Source organism: Acomys minous, assembly GCF_964271855.1.
Source record: "Acomys minous genome assembly, chromosome: 16".
Lineage (NCBI taxonomy): Eukaryota > Metazoa > Chordata > Mammalia > Rodentia > Muridae > Acomys > Acomys minous.
The window spans coordinates 94501409-94527303 of NC_140498.1; the positions used below are offsets into that span (position 1 = coordinate 94501409).

The 25895-nt window shown below is 50.6% G+C and overlaps 1 protein-coding gene across 6 annotated transcripts in view; it reads left to right on the forward strand.

Moving 5' to 3' along the window:
- ACACB (acetyl-CoA carboxylase beta) overlaps nucleotides 1–25895 on the forward strand; it is a 106133-nt gene that overhangs the window by 15398 nt on the left and 64840 nt on the right. For 5 of the 6 annotated variants that reach the window (XM_084761394.1, XM_084761393.1, XM_084761395.1 and 2 more), the window contains exons 2-6: nucleotides 5808–6469; nucleotides 17481–17613; nucleotides 22066–22204; nucleotides 24809–24918; nucleotides 25137–25218. In XM_084761394.1, coding sequence (XP_084617520.1) covers nucleotides 5817–6469; nucleotides 17481–17613; nucleotides 22066–22204; nucleotides 24809–24918; nucleotides 25137–25218 — 1117 coding nt within the window. In that variant the 5' untranslated portion in view covers nucleotides 5808–5816. Of the gene's footprint in view, nucleotides 1–5807; nucleotides 6470–9378; nucleotides 9624–17480; nucleotides 17614–22065; nucleotides 22205–24808; nucleotides 24919–25136; nucleotides 25219–25895 lie in introns of those variants that run through there. The other variant, XM_084761398.1, reaches the window with a different exon arrangement.

Below are 25895 nucleotides of genomic sequence, written 5' to 3' on the forward strand. Positions count from 1 at the left end.
CCAGCAGTTGGAAGGAAGCACAGATGAAATCTGTACATCAAGCTAGACAGCCAATCAGCAAGCTCTGGGTTTGATAGCCAACCAGAAATCTCTGGGTTTCCTAACCGGCCAATCAGCAAGCTTGGGTTCAAGTGAGACTCTGCTTCGGTATATAAGGCGGACAGTGATTGGCGAAGACACACAATGGCAACCTGTGACTTCTACATACGTGTGCATATGAGTGTTTGTCCTCTCCTTCCAGCAGATGGGCTTTGGAATTGAACTCACCTTATCAAGCTTGACCGCTACTCATTAAGCTGTCTCGTCGCCCAGCTCTCAAAAAAAATCGATGAAGCCAAATTGATAAAAAAAATTTCAAGACAGGGTTTCTCTGTGTAGTCCTGGCTGTCCTGGACTCACTTTGTAGACCAGGCTGGCCTCGAACTCACAGCGATCCACCTGCCTCTGCCTCCCGAGTGCTGGGATTAAAGGTGTGCGCCACCACACCCAGCTCTGGACCCCTTTTCATTTTGCATTAATCTTTCATCACCTTGGGTGATGTGGCTAGCTCCAGAGCAGCGAGTTTTCTTTCCAATCTGTGAGCTTGTCCTGATGTTTTCTGGTTCTCAGTACACAATACCTTTCATGCTCCTTGGATACGTTTTTCCTTTTTTTTTTTTTTTTTTTTTAATGTCATTATAACCTGAATTTCGGCTTGCTAGTTGCTTGTGTGTAGGAACCTGCTTGGTTCTGGGGTAGTGATTTTTTTGGGGGGTGGTGATTTTTGATCCTACAAATTTAACGTTTTGCCTTTAGCAGTTCTCAATTTCTCTCTGTCTCTCTGTCATTACTCTACCCCCTGGGTCTTTGGGGCTGTCTGTGTGGGGCCAAACCTTCCGCAGACAGCCTGTTTTTTCTTTCTCCTCTTCATGTAGGTGCTTGCTCTGGCTAGTGGCACTCCTGTACAGGCGGCTCTCCCAGTCTTGTCTCTGGTCTTGGGGGGGCGGCTTGCAATCATTGTTATTTTGAGGCTCCTTTCTGTTCCTGATTGTCTAAAAATTTTTTTTTTGAATCAAGAAAAGGTGTTGACTTTTATTTTTAAAAGTTTTTTTTTTTTGTCAGTTGAGATGTCCATGTGATTTCTCTTTTGTGCCTTTAATTGTGACATGTCACTTTGACGTTGAGTCACCCTTGACTTGCTTTTCTTTGAAAAGAAACTTGATGCCCTCAATTGAAAATAACACCTGTGTCCAGGCCTTACCCAGAACTAGAGCCTTGCCAGCAGAGCAGGGACGCAGCTGCCAAGCAGGCATGAGGTCTCCACATGGCTCCAACACTGCCAGGAAAACTTGCGAACTCTTCCCGTTTCTCTAAAGAACATGGTGTTGAAATCATGAAGGAAGATGCCATCCGGATGCGACAGGGTTCTGCCTGAGTTCTGCGTCCTGACTTTGCAGTGTTTCTGACATAACCCCGAGAGCATCGTTCATTGATTTATTTTGTCTTTGCAAATGCTTAGGCTATCCTAAGGCCTCACATGTGTCAGGCAAGCGCCATGCCCCTCGGCTGCAGCCTTAGCAGGATGGCTTGGCTCGAAGATGTTGAAACGTGTCCAGGTCATGATTTCTAAAAGATTTCATTATTTGTATGTGTGTGTGTGTGTGTGTGTGTGTGTGTGGTGTGCTCACACGTGTGCATGGTGTTGTCGCGAGCAGAGAGTTTACGTTCAGAATCCGGAACAAAGGAGGCAGGCCAAGAGCAAGTGGCACGATTTAGCAAGAGAGGTTTATTAGCAATACAAAGGCAACTACAGCAAAAGGCAGCAGCTAAGGCTCCAAGGCCAAGCCACCAATACCATTCCATTATACTCTTAAAACTATCCTAATTCCAATAGGAGTAGCATTTAGCATCTTATAATATCAATGTTCTGGGAGCTTATGCCATTAGGGTATACGACCTGATATCGAGACGATCTGTCGAACAGGTTCACAGGTTCGCTGCTGCGACTTGATTCAGTTCTCGGGTTGTTATCTGACAGCATGTCTGTCTGCTCCGTCCGGGGAGAGCGCCTTGTCGGCTGGCAGCATTTCAGGTAGTCATGGTGACAGCGAGAGAGCTGGCTGCTTCTTCTCAGGATTTTTATACTTAACTTAACCTTATCCTCTCTAATTCACACATCTAGCTTTCTGCGTCACTCTTTTTTTTTTTTTTTTTTTTTTGGTTTTTTGAGACAAGGTTTCTCTGTGTAGCCTTGGCTGTCCTAGACTCGCTTTGTAGACCAGGCTGGCCTCGAACTCACAGCGATCCGCCTGCCTCTGCCTCCCGAATGCTGGGATTAAAGGCGTGCGCCACCACGCCCGGCCTTCTGCGTCACTCTTATCACCAACTTGCAGTCGTGGCTGCTCCTAGGTCAGAATTTGCTACTAAGGTTTTATCTATCACTCACACATCTGGTCACACGTCAGCTTTTTGGACTGTCAGCTGCTTTCTACACTGGGCTTTGAAACAAGCCCTGACATGTTTTTAACAGGTGTGTACATGGGGGTCTGAGGACAACTTTGCTGGCAGTTGGTTCCTTCCATCCACCCGATGGTTTCTGAGGCAGTGCCTCTCTTGTCTCTCCCACTGGGCTGCTGCGCCTGCGCGTTTCTGAATGACTCTCTAGGAACACTGGCGTCACAGACATGAGCCACCATGCCCCACTTCTCACAGGGGTTCTAGGAGGATTGAACACAGATCTTCAGCTTACCTAATTAGCATGCTTACTTGCTGAGCTGTCTTCCAGGCCACAAATCCCATGCCTTTAGGACACTTTCTTTTTTCTTTTTCTTTTTTAAAATTTATTTATTAAAAAAAAAAGAAAAAAATTTATTTATTTATTGTATATGAATGCTCTATCTGCAGAAGAGGGCAGAAGAGGGCATCAGATCACATTATAGATGGTTGTGAGCCACCATGTGGTTGCTGGGAATTGAACTCAGGACCTTTGGAAGAGCAGGTGGCGCTCTTAACCACTGAGCCATCTCTCCAGCCCCAGGACACTTTCATCAGACAGCTCAGAGGGCAGAGCTGTGAGGGGAAGATGTGTAGGACATCCGAGCTCACTCGTCCCACACACGCTTGCTTGGCCCGCAGGTTTCGTCGACTGCTCTGGTTGTGAACACCTGGGTCAGGAGGATGCAGCCCCTCCTCCAGGGCATGGGGACAGTGGAAGCGCTATGAGGGGGAAAGGAAGCTCCCATAGCGGCAACACTTCTCTTCCTGTGTGGTTTATAGCACCCCGACTCCGCAGCTGACTCCACGAACCTCCACAGATACCAAAGTCCTCCTCCATACAGCAGTGTGTTTGCCTGGTGCCGACACAGGGCCCATGCATACGCTAATTTCTGGGTGATGCCACGTAAATGCTATGCAGAGAGCCAGCCGCCAGGCTCCGTTGTTTAGAGAACATGACGGAAAAGGCCATGTGCAGTGGATCCAGCTTCTTCCAAATGTTTTCAGCACGGTTAGTTTTAAAACTGCAAAGAAGCTTCTGGGCACACAGGGCTGCCAATGTGGCTACAGTCATTTGTAGAGCGTGTAAATAGTTTACATAGTAGGCAATTCATTTACACAGCATGCAGGCAAATCATTTACATAGCACACAAGTCATTTACATGGTACACAAGTAATTTACATAGCATGCAAATCATTTGCACAGCACACAAGTCAGTTACATAGAATATAATCCACTCATGTAAAGAACAAGTTAGCACTGGCTGGAGAGATGGCTCAGTGGTTAAGAGCACTTGCTGCTCTTGCATAGGACCCAGGCTTGGTTCCCAGCACCCACAAGGCAGCTCACGACCGTTCCTGACTCCATGAGATCTAATGCTCTCTTTTGACCTCCAAGGGCACTCGGCACACATGTGTACATACATACATGCAGGCAGGATACTCGCATACATAAAATAAGTACACCCTAAGAAAATAGGACAAGCCAGTGCAGTTAGTATGTTCAGAATGCTGGTTACAGTCGGCATTAGAACACTTCCACCCCCCCCACCCCCAACCCCCGAGAGATGATGCACTTTTAGGTGTGACCCCCACTGCTCTGTCCCCCACTAAACCACTAATCCTTCTGTCTGGGTGGATTGGACATTTTGAGGAAACAGAATGATAACCTGTGGTTTTTCATGATTGGCACAGGTTTTCGGGTTCAGCCACGCTGCAGTGCGGGTCACGCTTCCTTCCTGCCGTGGCTGGATAATGTCCCGCTGTGTGGACGTGCCACATTTTACCTGTCCGCTCAAAGATATTTTTGACTTTTGTTTTTTGAAACCGAGTCTCAGTGTGTATTCCTGGCTGGCCTGGAGCTCACTGGTGCCCTTCTGCCTCTGCCCCCTGAGTGTCGGGGTTAAGGGCCGGCGCCACCGTGCCATGCCTTAAAGGCTACTTGAATAGTTTCCATGGTTTTGATACGATGGATCATGCTTCTAGAACAACATTCTTTATAGTAATTATGCTCTTTAGTTCTTTCTCATGTGTGGCTCATGTTGAGAATGTGCTGGTGCGTGATCTTAAACATGTGAGACTATGTAACTTATAAAGGACAGGCATGTCTTTTTTTTTTTTTTTTGGTTTTTCGAGACAGGGTCTCTCTGTGTAGCCTTGGCTGTCCTGGACTCACTTTGTAGACCAGGCTGGCCTCGAACTCACAGCGATCCACCTGCCTCTGCCTCCCGAGTGCTGGGACTAAAGGCGTGCGACACCACGCCCGGCTGACAGGCATGTCTTTTAAGAAGACTTATTTTATTTTGTTTTAAAGAAAGATTTATTTGTTTTTATTTTGTAAGTATTTTTTGAGACTATAATGACATCATTTCCTCTTTTCTTTCCTCTCTCCAAACTCTGCCAAAGACCCCTTCTTGCTGTCTTTTCAATTCATGGCCTCTTTTTAAATTAGCTGTTGTTACACGCACGAGCACACATGCAAACACACACACACACACACACACACACACACACACACACACACACATCCCTAACTACATAAGTACCACCCACTCAGCCTATCAAATGTTGCCTGTGTGTGTTTTCAGGGCTGACCACTTGGTACAGGATAACCGGCTGTGTGTTCTTCCCTCGGGAAGACTATTTCTCCTCAGCTTTCCTTAGTTGCCTATAGTTTTTTGTGTAGGGTTGAGGCCTGGCATCTCTTCCCTGACTTACTTATTTTATTTGTACGGATGTCTTGCCTGCATATGTGTGTGTGTGTGTGTGTGTGTGTGTGTGTGTGTGTGTGTGTGTGTACCACATGTATGCCTGGTACCTTCTGAAGTCACAAGAGGGCATGCGATGCCCTGAAACTGGGGTTGTAGATAAATGTGTGGGTGCTGGGAATCTCATCCTCTGCAGGGACAGCCAGTGCTCTTAGCTGCTGAGCCGTTTCTCCAGCCCCAAGAATATACGTCCTGTTCCTGGTTTGAGGCTGGGAAGCCCAAAGTTGGAAAAGCCTGGGTTTTGTGAGAATCTTCTTGAGCCTCATGCCACAGCGGCAGCAGATGGGCAGGAGACCCACGCTCGTGACAGCACACCTCCCGCTGCCGTGTTTTTTTCTGACTGCTTCCTGGTCCTGTTTCACTGGGGATCACACATGAACTTTGGGAGGACACATTCAAACCACAGAGTATGCCCACGGCCAGGAGGTTAGCAACATGCCCTGGGTTACAGGGCGCAGTGAGAGCTGAGGTCTGAGTAGAGAGCCCCATCATACTGTTGTCCCGCTTGCCTAACACAGAGAAAAACCTGTCGATGCTAACTGTAAACTCTCTCTCTTCTCTTGACAGCTTGTCTGAATGGTCTTGCTCCTCTTCCTGACTTGCCTGTTTTTCTCCTACCTGACGTTCTCTTGGCTGAAAATCTGGGGGAAGATGACAGACTCTAAGGCGCTCACCAGCAGTAAGATGGAAGCGAGCCTCCTTTCAAGCGAGGAGTCTTTCCCAGCCTTGGACAAGTCAGAGGAGCCACTGCAAAAACATGGCGACTGCCGCTTCCAGTCAAAGACTCCTGACCAGGAGGAGCTGGCCTCCCACAGAGGTCCCAGGGCTCCCAGTGAGCAGAGGAACTCCCCACCACCCTCACACCGGAAGCCTCCGAGGAACCCACTATCTTCCAATGATACCTGGCCCTCCCCAGATCTCCAAACCAACTGTAGAGTGGCCCAAGGCTCAGAGGGTCCAGATGCTAATGGTTTGTCCTTTCCAGCCAGACTTCCAGGCCAACAAGCCATGCCCCCCTCCAGAGAGGACGAGAAGCAGGCTCGCATCAAGAGGCAGCTGATGACCAACTTTATCCTGGGCTCCTTCGATGACTACTCCTCTGATGAGGACCCTAGTGCTGGCTCCTTTAAGGACACATCCAGGAAGGGCAGCAGGGCTAGCCTGGGCACCCTGTCCCCGGAGGTTGCGCTGAACACAAGTGATCCTGAGTCCCACACGCCCACTATGAGGTAATGGACCTTCTCTTCATATTGGGAATTGGGAGAAAACTTAGCGGAAGATTTGTGTTCTTGATTTGCAGTGGGATTTCCGTCCTTCCTTGGATCCTCCCCTGATCTTCTAACAGTTGAGGGTAGCCATGTTGAAGAGCAGAAGGCAAAGCCTGAATTCTTTGCTTCCTGTTCCCTCCTTTCAGAAGCACTGATTGTACACCTGCTGTGTACACCTGCTGGGTGCATCTGCTGTGTACACCTGCTGGGTGCACATACTGTGTGTATCTGTTGTTGGCACCTGCTGTGTACACCTGATGGGCACATCTGCTGTGTACACCTGCTGGGTGCACTTGCTGTGTGTATCTGTTGTTGGCACCTGCTGTGTGCACCTGCTGTATACACCTGCCCATGCCAGGAAAATGGCTTCCTAGAGCTCTCAGCCCAGCTGGGAAAGATGATCTTGTGGGTGACTAGTTACCAGTTGTAGAACCCCAGGGGATCACAGGAGTCTGCAAAGAGAGACTAGTCTCCGTGCCTCCTAAGAGTCAGCAGTTCCTCCCTCCCTCCCTCCCTTCCTTCCATCCTTTCTTCCTTCCTTCCTTCGTTCCTTCCTTCCTTCCATAGTAAGCTAATCCCCAGTGATGCTACCCAGCAGAATCGCAAATTCTGCCACCTACTATCAACTCCACTGTTGAAACCAAAACTGGTACAGTCACTACAGGTGTGACTACTCCAGGGTTCTAATTGGTGATGTGTGTATGTGTGTGTGTGTGTGTGTGTGTGTGTGTGTGTGTGCGCATACGTGAGTGCAAGTGTGTGCTTACATGTGTGCATGGCAGGAGCATGCCCATGCAATAGTGCATGTGTGGCAGTCAGAGAGCAACTCTATGCTCAGTTGAGAGGCTGAACTCAGAATGTCATGCTTTTGTCCACTGAGCCATTTCATTGCCCTTATCTTGAGGCAAGGTCTCTCACTGAGCCTGAGGCTCTGTTTCAGTCTACTGGCTGACCGGCAAACTCCTGGCATCCTCCTGCCTCTGCCACTCCAGAGCTGAGTGACAGACACCTACATATCTGGCTTTGAGGGATCCAAACTCAGGCCCTGATGATTTTGCAGTGAGCAATTTCCCACTGAACCACTTTCTAGTCATCTTTTTCTTTCTTTCTTTTATTTTCTTTTGGTTTTTTGAGACATGGTTTCTCTGTGTAGCCTTGGCTGTCCTGGATTCATTTTGTAGACCAGGCTGGCCTCGAACTCACAGAGATCCTCGTGCCTCTGTCTCCCGAGTGCTGGGATTAAAGGCGTGCGCCACCATTGCCCGGCTTCATCTTTTTCTTTTTCTTTTTCTTTTTCTTTTCTTTTCTTTTTTTGAGAGAGGATCTCGTGCTGCCCAAGCTGGCTGTCCTGTGTAACAGAAGGTGTCCTTGAGTCTCTGTCTTCCTACCCCTGTCTCCTGAGTGCTGGGATTTCAGGCATAGGCCACCATACCTGGCCAATTTAAAACCTTACTTATATAAAATGTTGCTAGTGTTTATCATATCAGTGTGAACTAAACATAGTGGTCAAGGAAAATCCAATTTGGGAATTAGTTACTGAGCCAACAGGCTTGATAAAAAACGGTAATGTTGTTATTTCCTGAGCCTTAGATTCTCAAGAGCGGAGGAGGTGAAGTTAAAACCATGGTGGAAACTTCTAGAAAAAAATCCAAATTGAGAATTTTGCTCCCTCATTTTTTCCCTCTTCAACTGTCTGGTCAGGGCACATCTAACCTTGGATTCTTGAATAAACCAGGCAAGGGTCGCAGTTCACGCGGAGGCGGCGGGGTGTTTAGTGGCCCCAGGGAAACCTGGAGCATAGACCCCAGAGCGCAGGCGCCCGCAGGAGCCTACCACTAGCCACGCCCTCACCACGCCCACCCCGCAAGGGTCGTTTGGCTGTTTTGATCATAAGCACAGCCCTGTCCCTATGAGTAAGGTGCATCTCTGGCCCACACCTTCCTCATCTGTGATGCTAAATTGAGGTGGGGACGAGACAGGGCGGGTCTCAGGCTTTCGCCCCGTTCTGTTGATGCTCAGGGGTCCTGGTGAGCAGTGAGATGGTCCCGAGGGTAACGGCGCTTGCCACCAAGCCTGATAATCCGAGTTCAGTGCCCAGAAGCCATGTGGTCGGCTCCCAAAAATTGTTCCCTGATCTCCACACTTGCTCAGGAAGGGCCACTCCCCGCCCATAAATAAATAAATAAATAAACGTAACTTTAAAAGTCTTTAAAGAGCTTGTTGGAAGCTCTTGAGGGCTGGTTAGCAGGGCACAGGAGGGACTGATACTCAGTTTCAGTAGTTTCTTTCTTTCTTTCTTTCTTTCTTTCTTTCTTTCTTTCTTTCTTTCTTTCTGGTTTTTCGACACAGGGTCTCTCTGTGTAGCCTTGACTGTCCTGGACTTGCTTTGTAGACCAGGCTGGCCTCGAACTCACAGCGATCCCCCTGCCTCTGCCACCCAAATACTGGGATTAAAGGCGTGTGCCACCACGTCCGTCCAGTTTTCAGTATTTTCATCCGATCCCTACCGTGCGTATCCAACGTCTGGGACTAGAGTCTAGAACCTAAACAGCGGCTTCTCTGAGGGCGCTAGGGAGGAAGATGAGAGACACCCAGAGACCTCAAGGTCAGGGCAGGAGGAGAACAGGAACAACCCGGGGGAGGCAGGGCCTGGGTGGGATAGGATCCTGGGGGCGTGGCCTGAGCGCAGCCGGGAGGAGGGCGGGAGGCGTGGCCTGCAGGGGCGTGGCATAGGCGGGAAGGCGGGGGGGGCTGGGCGGAGCCCGGTAGTCCTGCAGGAGGCGTGGTCTGGGCGGGGCTGTGGCTCTGGTGGGGCGTGGCCAGGCGGGCCTTGGCTCCGGCTTCCAGGAGTCGGAAACAGTTCGGGATGGCCCGCGAGGCGCACTGTCCCGGGACCCACAGCTGTCGCAAGCTGCGGCCAGAGCCCCTCCCGGAGGAGGCCTCTGCCTTTGGTGGCGTCCTGGCGCCCCTGCTGTGCCTTGGGAGCGGGGCTCGCTTCCCGGGATTAGGGGGTGCAAACTGCGCATCCCCACTGGAGCTGGCTGGGATTGGCCGGTGGGCCGGGCAACATGAGCCCTGCCAAAAGCAAGGTCTGTTTCCCTGAGCTCACAGGAAAGTAAGTAAGCCCGCGATTTTAACAACTGCTTTTTGCAAACTTATGCCCTCCTCCCCGTCCATTGTCTGCTCCTGAGCGCCCCGCCTTTCCCCTTCTTCCTCCCGAGGAGATGTGAGCTTAGCTTGGCCGCCTTAGGAAGGAGCCAACCTCTCAAAGCTGGCATCCTAGGTGGGCACCCAGGGACATTGGAGAGCATTGTCCAACACACAGGTGCCTCAAGACTGATCTCCGGGTCGCGCCACCCTTCCCTCCGTCTTTGTCCCTTTGGCCTTGAGAAAATTACGTCTGTGGGAGGCAACGCTTTTGAAGCTGAAGCTTCCGGAGAAACCAGGCACCCTGAGCAGGCCTTGTATTTGAGGTCGTTTCCTGAATGTACTGATTAGGAGGAGCTTCTAGACCCACTCGCTTGACTGTCTCTTTACACTTTAAACCAATCACCAGACGGAGGCTATATTTGTTGGCGGGAATCCAGCCTTTTATCCCGAGGATAGCACACATTTGTAATCCTAGCACTGCTGAGGCAGGAGGATTGAGTTTGAGGCCAGCTTGGGCTATATAGGAAAACCCCACACAAGTAAAGCCCCAAACAAACAAATGAGCAAACTCAGAAAAATTATACATAAACAAAAAGAGGAGTAAAGATATAATTTCACCTGGGTCAGCAGCACTTACTTGACAAGTCTTGTTTCAGTGCAGATGTTTAATTTATAAAATTGAACCATACAGAATTGATTGTATGGTAATCCCTGTTTAGCTTTTTTTTTTTCCCAAGTTGGCTCGGCAAATTATGAGTTTGTCCGTGTTTACCTGGCCTGAGAGCAATGATTCTTAAGTTTTTAAATAGTTGGAAACAATCAAGAGAAGAACACTATTTGTGTTAAAACTGTGAGACATTCAAAGGCCAGAGTGCACAAATTAAAGTTTTATTGGCACACAGCTTCACTCACTGGTCTCTGGAAAGCCTGTGGCTCCACTTGTTGGCTTTGCTAGAAGTCCTGAGTAGTGGACAGAGGCTGGACTTAACAACCCTTGCTATACACCATGCTTTTACTGGGTCTGGAGTGTTCCTGGAAATGGATGCTCTTTAAAAATGTGCAAGCAGGGGCTGGAGAGATGGCTCAGAGGTTAAGAGCACTGGCTGTTCTTCCAAAGGTCCTGAGTTCAATTCCCAGAAACCACATGGTGGCTCACAACCATCTATAATGAGATCTGGTGCCCTCTTCTGGCCTGCAGGTGTACATGCAAGCAAGACATAGTATACATAATCAATCAATCAATCTTAAAAAAAAAAGATAAATAAAATGGGCAAGCAGCCACTAGATGCAGCGGATAGCCAAGAGTTTCTCCTCTTTGCGATACGGAACAGCTCTGCCAGCGCAGCAGTCAGTAGCTGAGTCTCTGCCTCCTCCTGTGCTGCTTTCTGGTGTAGAGGAGCCTGGTCCGTAAGGCTCCACTGTACGTGCCCTGAGTAGAAAGCTCACCTCTGGAAATAAGAAGGGACATATCATGTTCGGGAAGAACGACTTATGCCTTCCAGGAACTCTTGGTCCGGAACGTCCGGTCAGCTCAGCAGCCTCGCCTTCCCTGTGGTTTTGCTATCTATCAACCAGTCATGGTCTGAAAATTGAGTTAAGGATTCTAGACGTGGGCTGGAGAGATGGCTCAGCAGTTAAGAGCACTGACTGTTCCTCCAGAGGTCATGAGTTCAATTCCCAGCAACCACATGGTGGCTCACAACCATCTATTATGTGATCTGGTGCCCTCTTCTGGCCTGCAGGTGTATGTGCGGGCAGAGCACTGTGTACATAATAATAAATACATCTTAAAAAAAAAAAAGGATTCTAGACCTAGTTCATTAGGTTGTTGGCAACCCGTGACGCACCCTGAGGGGTGTGATGAAGTCTTGTGAGATCCCGTCTGGGATGCGAAGCATCTTTTCCTCCACTGTATCCATTCTCTGTATGCTGCCTGCACGTTAGTTATTCAGGGCCGCTCAGGGCTGCCTCATCGCCATTGTGTTACCGTGCTATTTCTGCTCGGGTAACCTTTCTTTTTCTTTTCCTTTTTTCCTTTTCTTTTCTTTCTTTCCTTTTTTTTCCCTTTTTTTTCTTTTTTGTTTTTTGTTTTTCAAGACAGGGTTTCTCTGTGTAGCCTTGACTGTCCTGCACTTGCTTTGTAGACCAGGCTGGTCACAGAGACCCACCTGCGTCTGCCTCCCGAGTGCTGGGATTAAAGGTATGCGCCACCGCCACACAATTTCACATAGCCCAGGCTGGCCTGGGTACCTTAAACTCCTGACCCTCCTGCCTCTACTTTCCGAGTGCTGGGTCACTGTGTTCAGGCATCAATACAAAAGCCCGCCATATCAGCCTTGTTCAAGATCAGTGTGCTGTCTTCCTAAAAGGCCAAATAGTCAATACTTTCAGATTTGTGACAATATAGCCTCTTACAGCTACTCACTGCTGTTTCCTGGGGCAGCAGCCACACAGTTAAGTGGGCCTGTCTATGTTCCTCTAAGGGCCCCGAAACAGGACCTTTATATAATTCCTTCTGGTGTCACAATATAGACTCCTTCCGACCCCCTCCTTCCCCTACCACTTGGATCTGTTAAGTCCACTCTCGGCCGATTGAGTTTGGCGCAGGGGCCCTGTTTGCTCACCCTTGACCTCATATCATCCCAGAAGGCATCTGGAGGGTGCATGGCCTAAGAAATTCCCAAGGGTTGGGCTGACGAGGCAGTTCAGCAGGTAATTCCCAGAATCTACATGGTAGAAGGAGAAAACTAGCTCCCAAAAGTTGCTCTCTGACCTCTCCACGTGCATGGAAGTACATGCAGCCCACCCTCAAATAAATTAATAAATGCATCTAATTAAATTAATTAAAATTTAGCATATACAGGGGGAGGAGGTCCCCCTCGGTCACAGTCATATGGGAGGGGAATAAGGGGAAAATTGGAGGGAGGGAGGAATGGGAGGATACAAGGGATGGGATAACAATTGAGATGTTATATGAATAAATTAATAAAATATATTTTTAAAAAAGAAAAAAGGTGCCGGGCGTGGTGGCGCACGCCTTTAATCCCAGCACTCGGGAGGTAGAGGCAGGTGGATCGCTGTGAGTTCGAGGCCAGCCTGGTCTACAAAGTGAGTCCAGGACAGCCAAGGCTACACAGAGAAACCCTATCTCCAAAAACCAAAAAAATAAATAAAAAAATAAAAGAAAAAAAATTAAATAGAAATCCCTAAAGGTCTACTTATCTGGTATCCTAGTTGTTCATAAGATTTATTTTTATTTCTATGTGTATGTCTGTATGTGCTCTGTGTGTGTGCACGCACACATCCGTGTGTACATGTGTGCACAGGTGTGCATGCCACAGCACCCCTGTGGAGGTCAGGACAACTTGCGTGAATTGTTTCATCCTCTCCACTTTGTGGGTTGTGGGGCTCAGACTTAGGTCATCAGGTTGGCTGGCCCGTCTCAAATTTACTTTGTTGAGACTTTCCATGTGGTTCAGGCTGGCCTTGAACTCACAATCCTCCTGTCTCTGAGATGCTGGAACTTCATGTGTGTACCACCACTCCCCTCTTCAGATCCCTGTGAGAGGAGGCACAGGGTACTTACTAGAGGGGCATCCAGGGTCGTGTAGGTGGTAGGCAGCTGAAGCTTGGGGGGCTGCTCCAGGCCACTCGGGGTTCCTAGCTGGAGCTCTCCTGGTGCTGGGGACCATCCTGTGCATTATACGGGGTTGAGCAACGTCTCTGGTCTCCAGCACACATCCTCCTGGGGAACAGAAGCGCCTTGCTTCACAGCTCCCATGTCCACACTCTTATTTCCAGAGGCGACGTTGCAGTGTTTGTCTTTGTACCCTAATCAATATTTGGATAGGGTTGCATCGCCAGCTCTGCCGCTCGCTGCCTGCACGACTTGAGGTCAGCCGGCCTCTCTGAACCTCTGTCTCATTACTGAGAAGAGATGGCAGCATCTCCTACACAGAGAGGGAAGAAGGCAGCGGGAAGTCCCAGGGCACCGTACGCCCTTGAGAACATTGGATTCCTCTCCTCCCAGGACAGCGCCGCTTGGTCTCATGCCCAGCAGCTGACTGGGCCTGGTGTTTGGCTGGCATCTCTGTTGTTGATTGTTACTCCAAGCCATTTCCAAAGCCACTGTGGAACATTTCGGCCCCCCCCCCCCATCCTTCTGTGTAAGGTCAAGGCTTAGCGCTGGGCGTAGGGACAGCTGGCTCCAGTGCCAGGGGAAGGTCGTCTGTCTGGAGGCAATGTTGTTTGACCTTCAGCATTGTCAAAAAGAATCAAAATAGCCCGGAGCCGGGAGAAGGGGCCTGACACGAGGTCATGGCTGCCTCCTTGCCTGCCTCCTTGGTTGTCTGCAGGGATGTGTTTGCAACCTAATGAACGGATTCTATCAGCAGCCTAAAATCATAGTGATGCCATGGATGGTTCTGGACCTCAGGAGTTTTTTCTTTATTGCACATTTCCACCAAGTTGCATGGTGTGGAAGGTTTGTGGTCTGAGAGCGGCAGGGGCCTGACTTTCTGACGCAGGATGACTTCAGCCTGTCAGGGAAGGTCGCGGAAGGCAAGGGCGGTGTTCAGATGGGGACCTTGTGGAGTGGGTTCATTGAGCGGCGTGTTGGTCCTGTTGGCTAAGGAACAGGTGGACCTGACGCCCCTGGTGTGACAGTTTATTCAGGGTGCACCAGGCCCCGCATGGAGCCCTTTGCTTACCCTGTGCTGATGTCCCGGGCAGCCTTGCTTCATCCTGGGTAAACGTGTTGCCCTGTTGAAGGGGGTGTGTGCTGTTGTCCTCATATTCCAGGTGGGGAAACTGAGTGCTTCAGGGGACAGTGGGGTAGCTATGGCTTTGGAAACAAAGAGGTCATTCAGGAGAGGAACGCTTGAAGCAGAGGTCACTACCGTCCTCACGGGGGCCTGCAGGTCACTGTGTGTCTAATAACAGGATGCTGTCATGTGAGGGCATCTGGACTGGCGACATGGCTACGTCAGGATCGTAAGTTGAGGGACCCAAGTTTGACTCCACCAAACCCTTATAAAAATAACTGTCAGGGCAGGCAGTGCAGGCAGCAGGGTGTGTGGGATTTACCGACAGTCCGCGCAGCCTAACTGGTGTGCTCCAGGCCAGCGAGAGACTCTGTCCCAAAGGAGGTGGAAGGTTTTCCACAGGATGGCACCCAAGGTTGTCTTCTGGCTTTCATATGCATGTGCACACATGTGCACACACCCCCTGCACATAAATGAACACACATGCTCTGTGAAAACCGAAAGGGAACCTTCACACACCCCAGACAAACCCTGGGACGTTGAGAATGTCAGGGCCAAGACGAGGAATGTTCCTGCTCAGAAGAGAAGGCTGAGGGGTCTGCCCAGAAGGTAGAAGAAGAGGAAAGAGGAAAATGAATAACCTAGTGGGCTAGCCTCAGAACTTCAACATATAGTGGGCTAGCCTCAGAACTTCAACATATATAAGAGTGCGTTAGCCTCTGAACGTCAACATCCAAACTTCAGGATATAGTAGGGAGGAAACAGAGGTAAGGAGACATTTGAGGACAGACACCCAGGGTGTGGATTTCTGGGTGGAAAAGGTGGGGTTTGGGGGGTGTAGCGCAGAGTCCTTTGTCATCATGTGAGGCCTGCGTTCCATTCCCAGCACCACAAAGAAACAGGACACCAGACTGAGAGTGTCTGGCAGGTCCACAGCCTCGCCGACAGAAATAGACACGTGTGTGTGTGTGTGTGTGTGTGTGTGTGTGTGTGTTGTTCATCAAACACAGGGGCCTTAAGAACAGCCATTCATCAGTGTGTGTCTGTGCACACGGGCGGTGTAGAACCTTGTGGACGTGAGACGCCAGTGCCAGCATCGATTTCCTTTCCCGGGGGTTGGAAAGGAGCGAGGCAGGACCCTCCACTGTATTGTGATGCATTTATTTTTAATTGTATTTATTTATTTAGTGCATGTTCATGTGTACATGCGTGCGTGCGGTGTACATATGGGTTCGTGTGTACATGTGTGTACCGTGTGAAGGTAAGAGGACAGTTTTTAAGAGTTGGTTCTTGTGTTCTACCAGGCGGATCCTGGGGATTGGACTCAGGTCGTCAGGCTTGGCAGCAGGTGTCTTTACCCACTGAGGCATCTTGTCTCCCTTGTCATATGTTTTTTCCTTCTTTCTTTCTTTTCAAGACAGGGTTTCTCTGTGTAGCCTTGGCTGTCCTGGACTCACTTTGTAGACCAGGCTGGCCTTGAACTCACAGCGATCCGCCTGCCTCTGCCTCCCAAGTGCTGGGATTAAAGGCGTGCGCCACCACGCCTGGCCTTTTCTTTTGTTTTCACATTTTTAAGTTTACTAAACCCTCAGCAGTTGGTGGTTATCCACAACGACTGTCTATAAAGGTTTCTTTTCTTTTCTTTTTTGCTTTGTTTTATTTTTTCTTGAAGACAGGGTTTCTCTGTGTAGCCCTGGCTGTCCTGGTACTCACTCTGTAGACCAGGCTGGCCGCGAACTCAGAGATCCGCCTGCCTCTGCCTCCTGAGTGCTGGGATTAAAGGCGTGTGCTGCCACCCTCTGCAAGTTATCTTTTCAAAAAAGATTCTGTTCGTTTTTGTTTTATACGATGAGTGTTCACTTTCACGTATGTCTGTGCCGCATGTAAGTGCAGTGCCCACAGAGGCCAGAAGAGGGCGTCAGATTCCCCGGAACTGGAGTTCCAGGCAGTGGGAGGACCTGGGTCCTCTGCAGGAGCATGCAGGGCTCTGAGCCTGCAATCTCTCCAGCCCCTACCTGGGTGCCAGGTGGACGCTCCCTCTTCCTGGCAGGAGCCGTTCTTCCGGGCCCAGGCTGGGAAGGGAGGTGTGTTTGTGTGTGCAGGAAGGAACACTGACCTGCAAGGACAAGTTCTGTGCTGGGTTTTCTAAGAGTTGTTTTTAGTGGGCTGGGCGCGGTGGTGCACGCCTTTAATTCCAGCCTGATTGGGAGACAGAGGCAGAGGCCAGCCTGGTCTACAAAGTCAGTCTAGGACAACCAGGGCTACACGGAGAAACCATGCCTGGAAAAACAAAACAAAACAAAACAAATTTGTTTTCAGCTTTTAATAAAATAAAAGTTTTATATGAAAAGTTGGTAGCCGGGGGTGGTGGCGCACGCCTTTAATCCCAGCACTTGGGAGGCAGAGGCAGGCGGATCGCTGTGCGTTCGAGGCCAGCCTGATCTACAAAGTGAGTCCAGGACAGCCAAGGCTACACAGAGAGACCCTGTCTCGAAAAACCAAAAAAAAAAAAAAAAAAGTTGGTGAAAGCTATGCATACTGAGTTTAGCAGGTGTTAGATGAAGAACCAGGATGTGTGTCTCCCCTTCCTGGTCACCGGCCACCTGTCCTTGCTGTAAGTTCCCAAATCAGGGACATGTCAAATAAAAATTGAGTTACCACAGGGCAGCGGCACAGGCTCGTGGGACAGCACTCTCTGGCTTTGAATCTCCTTGTGTTTCCATATTTCTCGTGTGTGTGTGTGTGTGTGTGTGTGTGTGTGTGTGTGTGTGTGTCTTGTGTATGGTGTGTGTGTGTGTGTGCAGGGCATGTGTATATATGTACAGGGTATGTGTGTGTGTGCAAGGCATATATGTATGTGTGTGTGCAGGGCATGTGTACGTGTGTGTGTACAGGGTATGTGTGCAAAGTGTGTAGAGGGTGTGTGTATGCATGTGTGTGTGTTGAGTGTGTGTTCATACACTCTCTCCGGCCATTGGTCAACACCAACAGTGCCAGGCTCTGAGTCTGTCTGGAGGCACCAGGCCCCCCCGCCATGGCCCCCTCTTTCCTCTCTGCAGGCCCAGCATGTCAGGACTCCACCTGGTGAAAAGAGGCCATGAACACAAGAAACTGGACCTGCACAGAGACTTCACTGTTGCTTCCCCAGCCGAGTTCGTCACCCGCTTCGGAGGCAATCGGGTCATCGAGAAGGTAGAGAGGGGTCCTCTGTGCTGGTGGGGGTGGGACCGTGAGGTCCTCTGTGCTGGTGGGGGTGAGGGGTGGGACCGTGGGGTCCTCTGTGCTGGTGGGGGTGGGACCGTGAGGTCCTCTGTGCTGGTGGGGGTGGGACCGTGGGGTCCTCTGTGCTGGTGGGGGTGGGACCGTGAGGTCCTCTGTGCTGGTGGGGGTGAGGGGTGGGACCGTGGGGTCCCCTGTGCTGGTGGGGGTGAGGGGTGGGACCGTGGGGTCCTCTGTGCTGGTGGGGGTGGGACCGTGGGGTCCTCTGTGCTGGTGGGGGTGGGACCGTGGGGTCCTCTGTGCTGGTGGGGGTGGGGGTGGGACCGTGGGGTCCTCTGTGCTGGTGGGGGTGGGGGTGGGACCGTGGGGTCCTCTGTGCTGGTGGGGGTGGGGGTGGGACCGTGGGGTCCTCTGTGCTGGTGGGGGTGGGGGTGGGACCGTGGGGTCCTCTGTGCTGGTGGGGGTGGACCCCTGGGGTCCTCTGTGCTGGTGGGGGTGGACCCCTGGGGTCCTCTGTGCTGGTGGGGGTGGACCCCTGGGGTCCTCTGTGCTGGTGGGGGTGGACCCCTGGGGTCCTCTGTGCTGGTGGGGGGTGGACCCCTTTCTTACTGGAGGCCCAGCTCCAGGCCTTTTCTTTACGCTTCAGAGGGAGAGCAGGCCTCCTCCTGGGACACTTGTTGGGTGCTGAGTGGGTGCTTAGCTTGGGGAGCTTCTCACCCCTCTCCCCAGCATGGGTGGATTAGCCCATTCCTCAGAAGGGGAAACTGAGGCCCTGGGCTTGGTCAGGAGGCTCTAGGTGCTTTGGGGTGTGAGGGCTATAGTGATGTCATGGAAGGGTTGCAACGATGTCATGGATATGCTGTAGTGACACCATGGATGCCCTGCCTTGGAGTCATGGATGCGCTGCAGTGATGTCAGAGAGGGTTGCAGCGATGCCATGGATGAGCTGCAGTGATGTCATGGTTGGGCTGCAGTGATGTCATGGATGAGCTGCAGTGATGTCATGGATGGGCTGCAGTGATGTCATGGATGAGTTGCAGTGATGTCATGGATGGCCTGCAGTGATGTCATGGATGGGCTGCAACTGAGCAAGTTCTGCCATATGTGAGGTTGCCCTTGGTCCCTGCTCCTCCTCACAAAGCAAGCCTTATCATGTTTTTCCTGCTATGTTCCTGACAAGCTGTGACTCAGCAGTGGGACATAGGTTGTCCAAGGTTGTAGCTTAGGAAGGGGAGCTAAGTTCCTCACTTTGCAAGTGAGGACAGCAAAGTACTGAGGACTGGTCACTCATGGGGATTTGAACCTGGCTCTCTAAGAACAGATCACTCATGGGGATTTGAACCTGGCTCACCAAGGAGAGATCACTCATGGGGATTTGAACCTGGCTTGCTGGCTCCTCATCTTGCTCCAAACATTCAGATTTAGAGTCCCCTGGAAAAGATCTAGAAATTGTTTTGTTTGTTTTGAGACAGGGTTGTGTATCCAGGTTGGCCTCAACTCCAGACGATGAATTGTACTTCTGACCTCCGCCTCTGGATCACAATTGCGAGCCATGACACCACTCTCTGAGTGCTCGGCAGGAGCGTTCTTCCCACTGAGCTAACCCTTCACCTCCCACCCCCGAACCCCCCTTCTAGACACTGCATTTGGACTCACTGGGAAACTGTTTTACAGCCAGCCCCACTGTGGGCTAGTATTGTGTTCTCAGAGTGTCAGTGCTAGCCTTAGGTAGTACCCCTGATGGCTGGTGTTGCCTTCTCACAGTGTCAGGGCTAGCCTTGGGTAGCCCCTCTGTGGCTGGTGTTGCCTTCTCAGAGTGTCAGGGCTAGCCTTGGGTAGCCCCACTGTGGCTGGTGTTGCCTTCTCAGAGTGTCAGGGCTAGCCTTGGGTAGCCCCTCTGTGGCTGATATTGCCCTCTCAGAATGTCAGGGCTAGCCTTGGGTAGCCTTTGCCCAGAGTTCTTGCACTTTCTGACTTAGGAACTGACCCTGGCTTGCCCTCGGTGCTGGAGTACAGTGGGAAAGCGTCCACTGGGGGATGAGAGGCGAAGGCTGCCCCCAGGCCCCCCAATGGGGCTCCCAGAGTGTGCTCTCCCCTACCTCCCCAGCCCTTCCCTCTGGACCAAGCCTTGCTTTATCAATGAGAAGGCCTCAGCTAGCCTGTCCTTGTTGCTTCCCAAGTGGTGTTCCCTACACAGTGAGCAGGGCCGTGTACTTGAGCCAGGAGCCTTGGCCAAAGCCTCAGGCAGGTCACAGGTGTGAGCCTCCCCATCTGTGTGACAGAGACTGTACATCCCAAGTTGCTGAGGAGTCTGGCCCTCAGCAGCAAGGCCAGGACTGGAAGCGGGGCTGAGGGTGGGGGACACAGGACGGAATAGCTCTGTGAGTGAGAGCATGAGACCAGAGGCCTAATTGCTTTTGGAAGTTTGTATTCTTTATTTCTTCTGAGACAGGGTCTCATTGTGTACCCAGGCTACTCATGACCTTGAAATTCTTGCTCAGTTTCTAAACTGTGCCTGGATCTGTCCCCCACCTCCCAACAGGGTCTCTCTCTATGTAGCTCTGGCTGCCTTGGAACTCACTATGTAGACCAGGCTGGCCTCAAACTCACAGATACCTGCCTTCCTCTGTCTCCCAAGTGCTGGAAGTGTGTGTGTGTGTGTGTGTGTGTGTGTGTGTGTGTGTGTGTGTGTGTGTGTGCATGTACGTGCGCCATTATGCTTGGCTCAAAAGAGTTGCATATCTTTTGTGTGAGAGTGTTTAGCATGTATATGTACCATGTGCATGCAGTTTCCGCAGCCGCCAGAAGTGGGCGTCAGATTCCCTGGAACTGGAGCTACAGATGATTATGTAAGAGCTGCCCTGTGGGTGTGGGTGCTGAGAACTGACCCTGGGTCCTCTGGCAGCACGGCTAGTGCTCTTAACCACTGAGCCATCTCTCCAGGCCCGATAGATTTTAATTACTTAGCTGTTTTTCTTTAGTGCTGAGCAGTCAAACTCCATTCTGTGTAAATACCCCACCACTGAGCTACGCCCTCAGCCGCATATACTACGTGTGTGTGTGTGTGTGTGTGTGTGTGTGTATAGTTATTGTTGCCGGGTGTGGTGGCACACGCCTTTAATCCCAGCGCTGAGGAGGCAGAGGTAGGTGGATCTCTGTGAGTTCAGGGCCAGCCTGGATAGCCAAGGCTACACAGAGAAACCTTGTTTTCAAAAATCAAACAGACAAATGGGCTGGAGAGATGGCTCAGAGGTTACGAGAACTGTCTGCTCTTCCAAAGGTCGTGAGTTCAATTCCCAGAAACCACATGGTGGCTCACAACCATCTATAATGAGATCTGGTGCCCTCTTCTGGCCTGCAGGTGTACATGCAGGAAGAACACTGTAAACAAATAGATATTTAAAAAAAGAAAAAACAAACAACAAATAGAGCATAGTTATTTGTTAAAGAGTTTTTTGAGAACATCACACGTAGCACTTCATCCTAACTACATCACCCTCCATTTCTCCTTTAACTTTTCTGTGTCCCCCTCTCCCGAACTCATGACCTTTTCATTAGTTATTACACACACACACACACACACACACACACATATACACACACACACATACACACACACATACACACACACATATACACACACATACACACACACACACACACACACACACACACACACACACACTACTGAGCCCGTTCAATGCTGTTCATATTTACAGATTCCCAGAGTTACCACCACTTGGGACTGGACAACTTATGCAGGAAGGAAGGAGCGCCCCCTGGAGGGGACAGAGTCTCTTCCTCTGCGCAGCCTTTGTCTCCTTCATCTGGGGTGGGACCTTGTGGGATCCCCCCCACCCCCCACCCCCTGTCCCTATATCTTAGCAGGCATAAGATATTATTATTTTATTATTATATATTTTATTATAAATAAATGTATTAGAAACACATTATATATCACACGTTAATACACACATATCAGCGTGCATATGTTAATATATTAATACGCTATATTATTATAACAACAATATGTATACATAAATTGATATGCTGTATATTAATGTATTGATGTATACATATATGGGAGTCTGTGCACAATAATATGTTAATATATGCTCATTATATATTATGTTGAACATAAAGTACATATTATTGATTTATCAAGACAGGGTTTCTCTGTGGAGTCCTGGCTGGTCTGGAATTTGCTCTGTAGACCAGGCTGGCCTTGAACTGTCAGAGATCCACCTGCATCTGTTTCCTGAGTGCTTGACGATTTCTAAAAACCAAATCAGAGCCTTTGTGACGCAGAAGGGGCCCTGTGAAGTACGGGTTTGGAGAGACGTGGATTTGAGCCCGGCCCTGACCCTCGCTGGGCGTGTGACCCTGAGGACGGGGCTTGACTCCTCCCCCTGGTGATGTCTTTAGGTGCTCATCGCCAACAATGGCATTGCTGCGGTCAAGTGTATGCGCTCCATCCGCCGCTGGGCCTATGAGATGTTCCGCAACGAACGGGCCATCCGCTTCGTCGTCATGGTGACGCCTGAGGACCTTAAGGCCAATGCAGGTACCCGAATTTGGCCTCTCAGTTTCATGCTTTCTGGTCTCTGCCTGCCCGCACCTCCTCCATCCTGCCCCGGCAGGTCCACCCTGGGCCCCAGAGATACAGACTCTCTTCCACTAGCTGTTAATGTGGGTTTTGTTTGTTTGTTTGTTTTGCATGCACATGCTTGTGCGTGCATGTGTGTGTGTGTGTGCGTGTGTGCGTGTGCACGCATGTGCATGCATACAAATCACTTATCTTTACTATACACCATGTAGGCATCACTATAGCATCTTTTTGTTTTGTTTTTTGTTTTGTTTTTCGAGATAAGGTCTCTCTGTGTAGCCTTGGCTGTCCTGGACTCACTTTGTAGACCAGGCTGGCCTCGAACTCACAACAATCCACCTGCCTCTGCCTCCCAAGTGTTAGGATTACAGGCGTGCGCCACCACGCCCAGCTCACATAGCATCTTGAAGCAAAATTAGTTTCTTCTCCTTGCCCACTTCTCCCTTGTTCTCACAATCCCCTCCCTCCCGTTCCCACAACCCGTTCTTTAGCTGTTCTTCCTGCAGCCCTGTGTGCTGTGTTTTATTTGTTAATTTCTGTTACTGATTTGCCTTCAGTCCTGTTGAAACCCAACATACTGTAAAAACCACTGTCAACTCTTTGCTTTTAAATCCTTTTGTTGACCTTCCTCCATCAGCATCCAGAGTGACCTCTGGAAGCCGTGCCTCAGAGCCCGCAGTGCCCTTCCTGGTGCCAGCAACCTCATCACTGTCCCCAGTCCCTCTAGAACACAGGCTGGGCTCTGCACAAACATGGCTTGGCGTCATACTTGGTCCCAGTTAACAGACACAACAGTAGAGGCACAGGGACACAAGGTCATCATTTGCATATCGTCCCACGACCGGCACATGGCATTCTCCTGCGGGGCCTCCTGGCACGCTACACTGATATTCTCCACACAGTTTGGCTCCTGTTGGCTCCGGCTCCAATTTGTTCCTCTTGCTGAGCCTGGGTCCCTGTCTTGGGTTCTGGACCACACATACTTTGCTCTCACAGCAGGACTATGCTGTTTCTCAAAGCACTCTGCGTACCTCCCCGTACCCCATCGTCCTCTCGGCAGCACCCCCACCCCATCCCGGGCTTCTCAGGGAGAATCTAGGTCAGGTTCCTCTGGCACGGAGCCCTGTCGGTAGCTCTGTTCATCTTCTCTGACATTAAAGAACTCGGAGAAGACAAGATGGCTGAAGACTGGTCCCTGCAGCACGGGGACCTCCCCGGCGACTGATGCTCACGGCTCCACAGACACTGGGAGCAGCAGGGGGCGAGGACCAGCCATGCTTGACTTTTTGTTCTGTTTTGTGTCTGTACCTGGCAATTCCACTGCAGACGGTTTTCACGATCTTAGGGAACTCCACAGTCCGATGCATCAACCTTTGTCTTCGGATTGGCTCTGAACTTATGGTCCAAATAGTGCTAGGTGACCATCCTCTCCCCTGCCCCTCCGCCCCGGAATCCTTGCTGTTTACCATGAACACATTTCTTTTTTAAACAAGATTTATTTATTTATTATATATACAGTGCTCTTCCTGCATGTACACCTGCAGGCCAGAAGAGGGCACCAGATCTCATTACAGATGGTCGTGAGCCACCATGTGGTTGCTGGGGATTGAATTCAGGACCTCTAGAAGAACAGACAGTGCTCTTAAGCTCTGAGCCATCTCTCCAAGTACATTTCTAAGGAAAGAAATCTCTTCACACCTGTAATCAGGCCCTTGGGAGGCTGAGGCAGGAGGGTCAAACGTTCAAGGCTAATCTGGATACAAAAATCCTGTTTCAAAAACAAAAGCAAGCAAACAAACAAGGCAGTCAGGGCGGATTCCACCAGAAGAAGAGTTCGTCAGGGGGCGAAGTTCACAGGGAGCAGATTGAGCTTCCGGAGCCCACAGGGAGGAAGGGGAGTTGTCCATGAGCCTGCAGTCTGATTTCAAGGTGAACGTTTTTTGGGGTATCCTCAGGAATTGGCATAGATTCAACCCCATACAAAGTGGTTTTGGTTCTACATTCTGTTTATGTACTTTTTACATACAATAAAAAATACAGACGTAGCTCAGCCGGTAGAGTACTTGTCTGACGTGCGCGGAGCCCCACGTTCGCGTCCTCACGACACAAAATCCCCAGCATGGTGGTGCATCCCTGTAATTCCAGTCCTTGGGAGGCACAAGCAGGAAGCTCGGAACTTCAAGATTCATCCTCGGCTTCATCGAGTTGAGGCTAGCCTGGGCTGCAAGAGGCCCGGTCCCCAAACGAACAAATGCTCTATTATTTAACGATAGAGCGTTAAGACAAACCCTAAGTAGGAATAGCAGCCATCCTGACTTTCCAAACCCTTTTATTCTAAAGCACAACTATGGCCGTATAGCTAAAACTCCGATTTCCTTCTGGTGTGTGTGTGTGTGTGTGTGTGTGTGTGTGTGTGTGTGTGTGTGTGTGTGTGTGTACATACGTGTGTGCACATTACCCATTATCACCACCACATCGTCTTCACCGTTGTGCAATGGCAGAATGCGTCGCACCTCGCTATTCTATGGGCGACTTTTCCCGCTTTCTCCGGTTTCATTGTAGAGTACATCAAGATGGCGGATCAGTACGTTCCTGTCCCCGGAGGACCCAACAACAACAACTACGCCAACGTGGAGCTGATCATAGACATCGCCAAGCGAATCCCTGTGCAGGTGACCGCCACACTCCCAAGGGCGGGGCGGGGGCTGGGATGTGGGGGCGGAGTCAAGGGCAGAGGGGCGGGGCCAGGGGCGGAGTCGGGGATGAGGGCGGGGTCAGGGGCGGGATCGCCCCATCCAAAGGTTCTTGGTGGTCTGAGACGCAGCAGGGAGTATTGGGTGCAATGGCAGTTGGGGGGGCGATCTTCGTTCACCCCTCTTTTTCTTTGCAGGCCGTGTGGGCTGGCTGGGGTCACGCTTCGGAGAACCCCAAACTTCCGGAGCTGCTGTGCAAGCACGAGATTGCTTTCCTAGGTAGAGTGTTGGGATGATGCTGGGTCAGTGTGTCTGTCTTGCACTGTTCTTCAAAGCGGAGATCAGGTTGCTTCCTCTTGAGGCACAGACAGCAGGGGTGGCTGGCAGTGAGTGGACCGGGCTATGGCAGCAGGAACCACTGCTGTGGTTGTTACAATGGAGTGATGCTGTGCCTGTTGGTATTACGGGACTAGCCAGGTTGGCCCAAGGGTCACATGTCTGAGAGGGCCGTATCTTTGGGCTGCTTTTTGAAGGACTAAAGCGCCTCACTTTTTTGTTAGGTAAAATGGCTCCTAGTTCTGATGTCTGACCTGTGGATTTCAGGACTTTCATTTGTGGCCATGTTGGTCAACTTTGCATACGCAGAGGCAGCCCTGTGTCCTCAGGATTTGGGTTCCAGCAGCACCCACAGACATTGATGCCCCTTCTAAAAAGCGACACGGCCTTCGTGACTGGTTCAGCGTCCGGGCTGGGTCACATAATATCAGTTAGGGAGGTGAGACCAGGAAAAATGTCGGTACAGGCTCTGTCCAGATGCAACCCAAAATCTTTTGGGTCCGCAGTCATTGTATACTCTGTGCTGGATTCGGAGCAGAACAGAGCAGAGTATCCGGTCAAAGATGAAGAACTTCACGAGGGGAGGCTGGTTGCACAGGCCGAGCTGTCCTGCCTGTCAC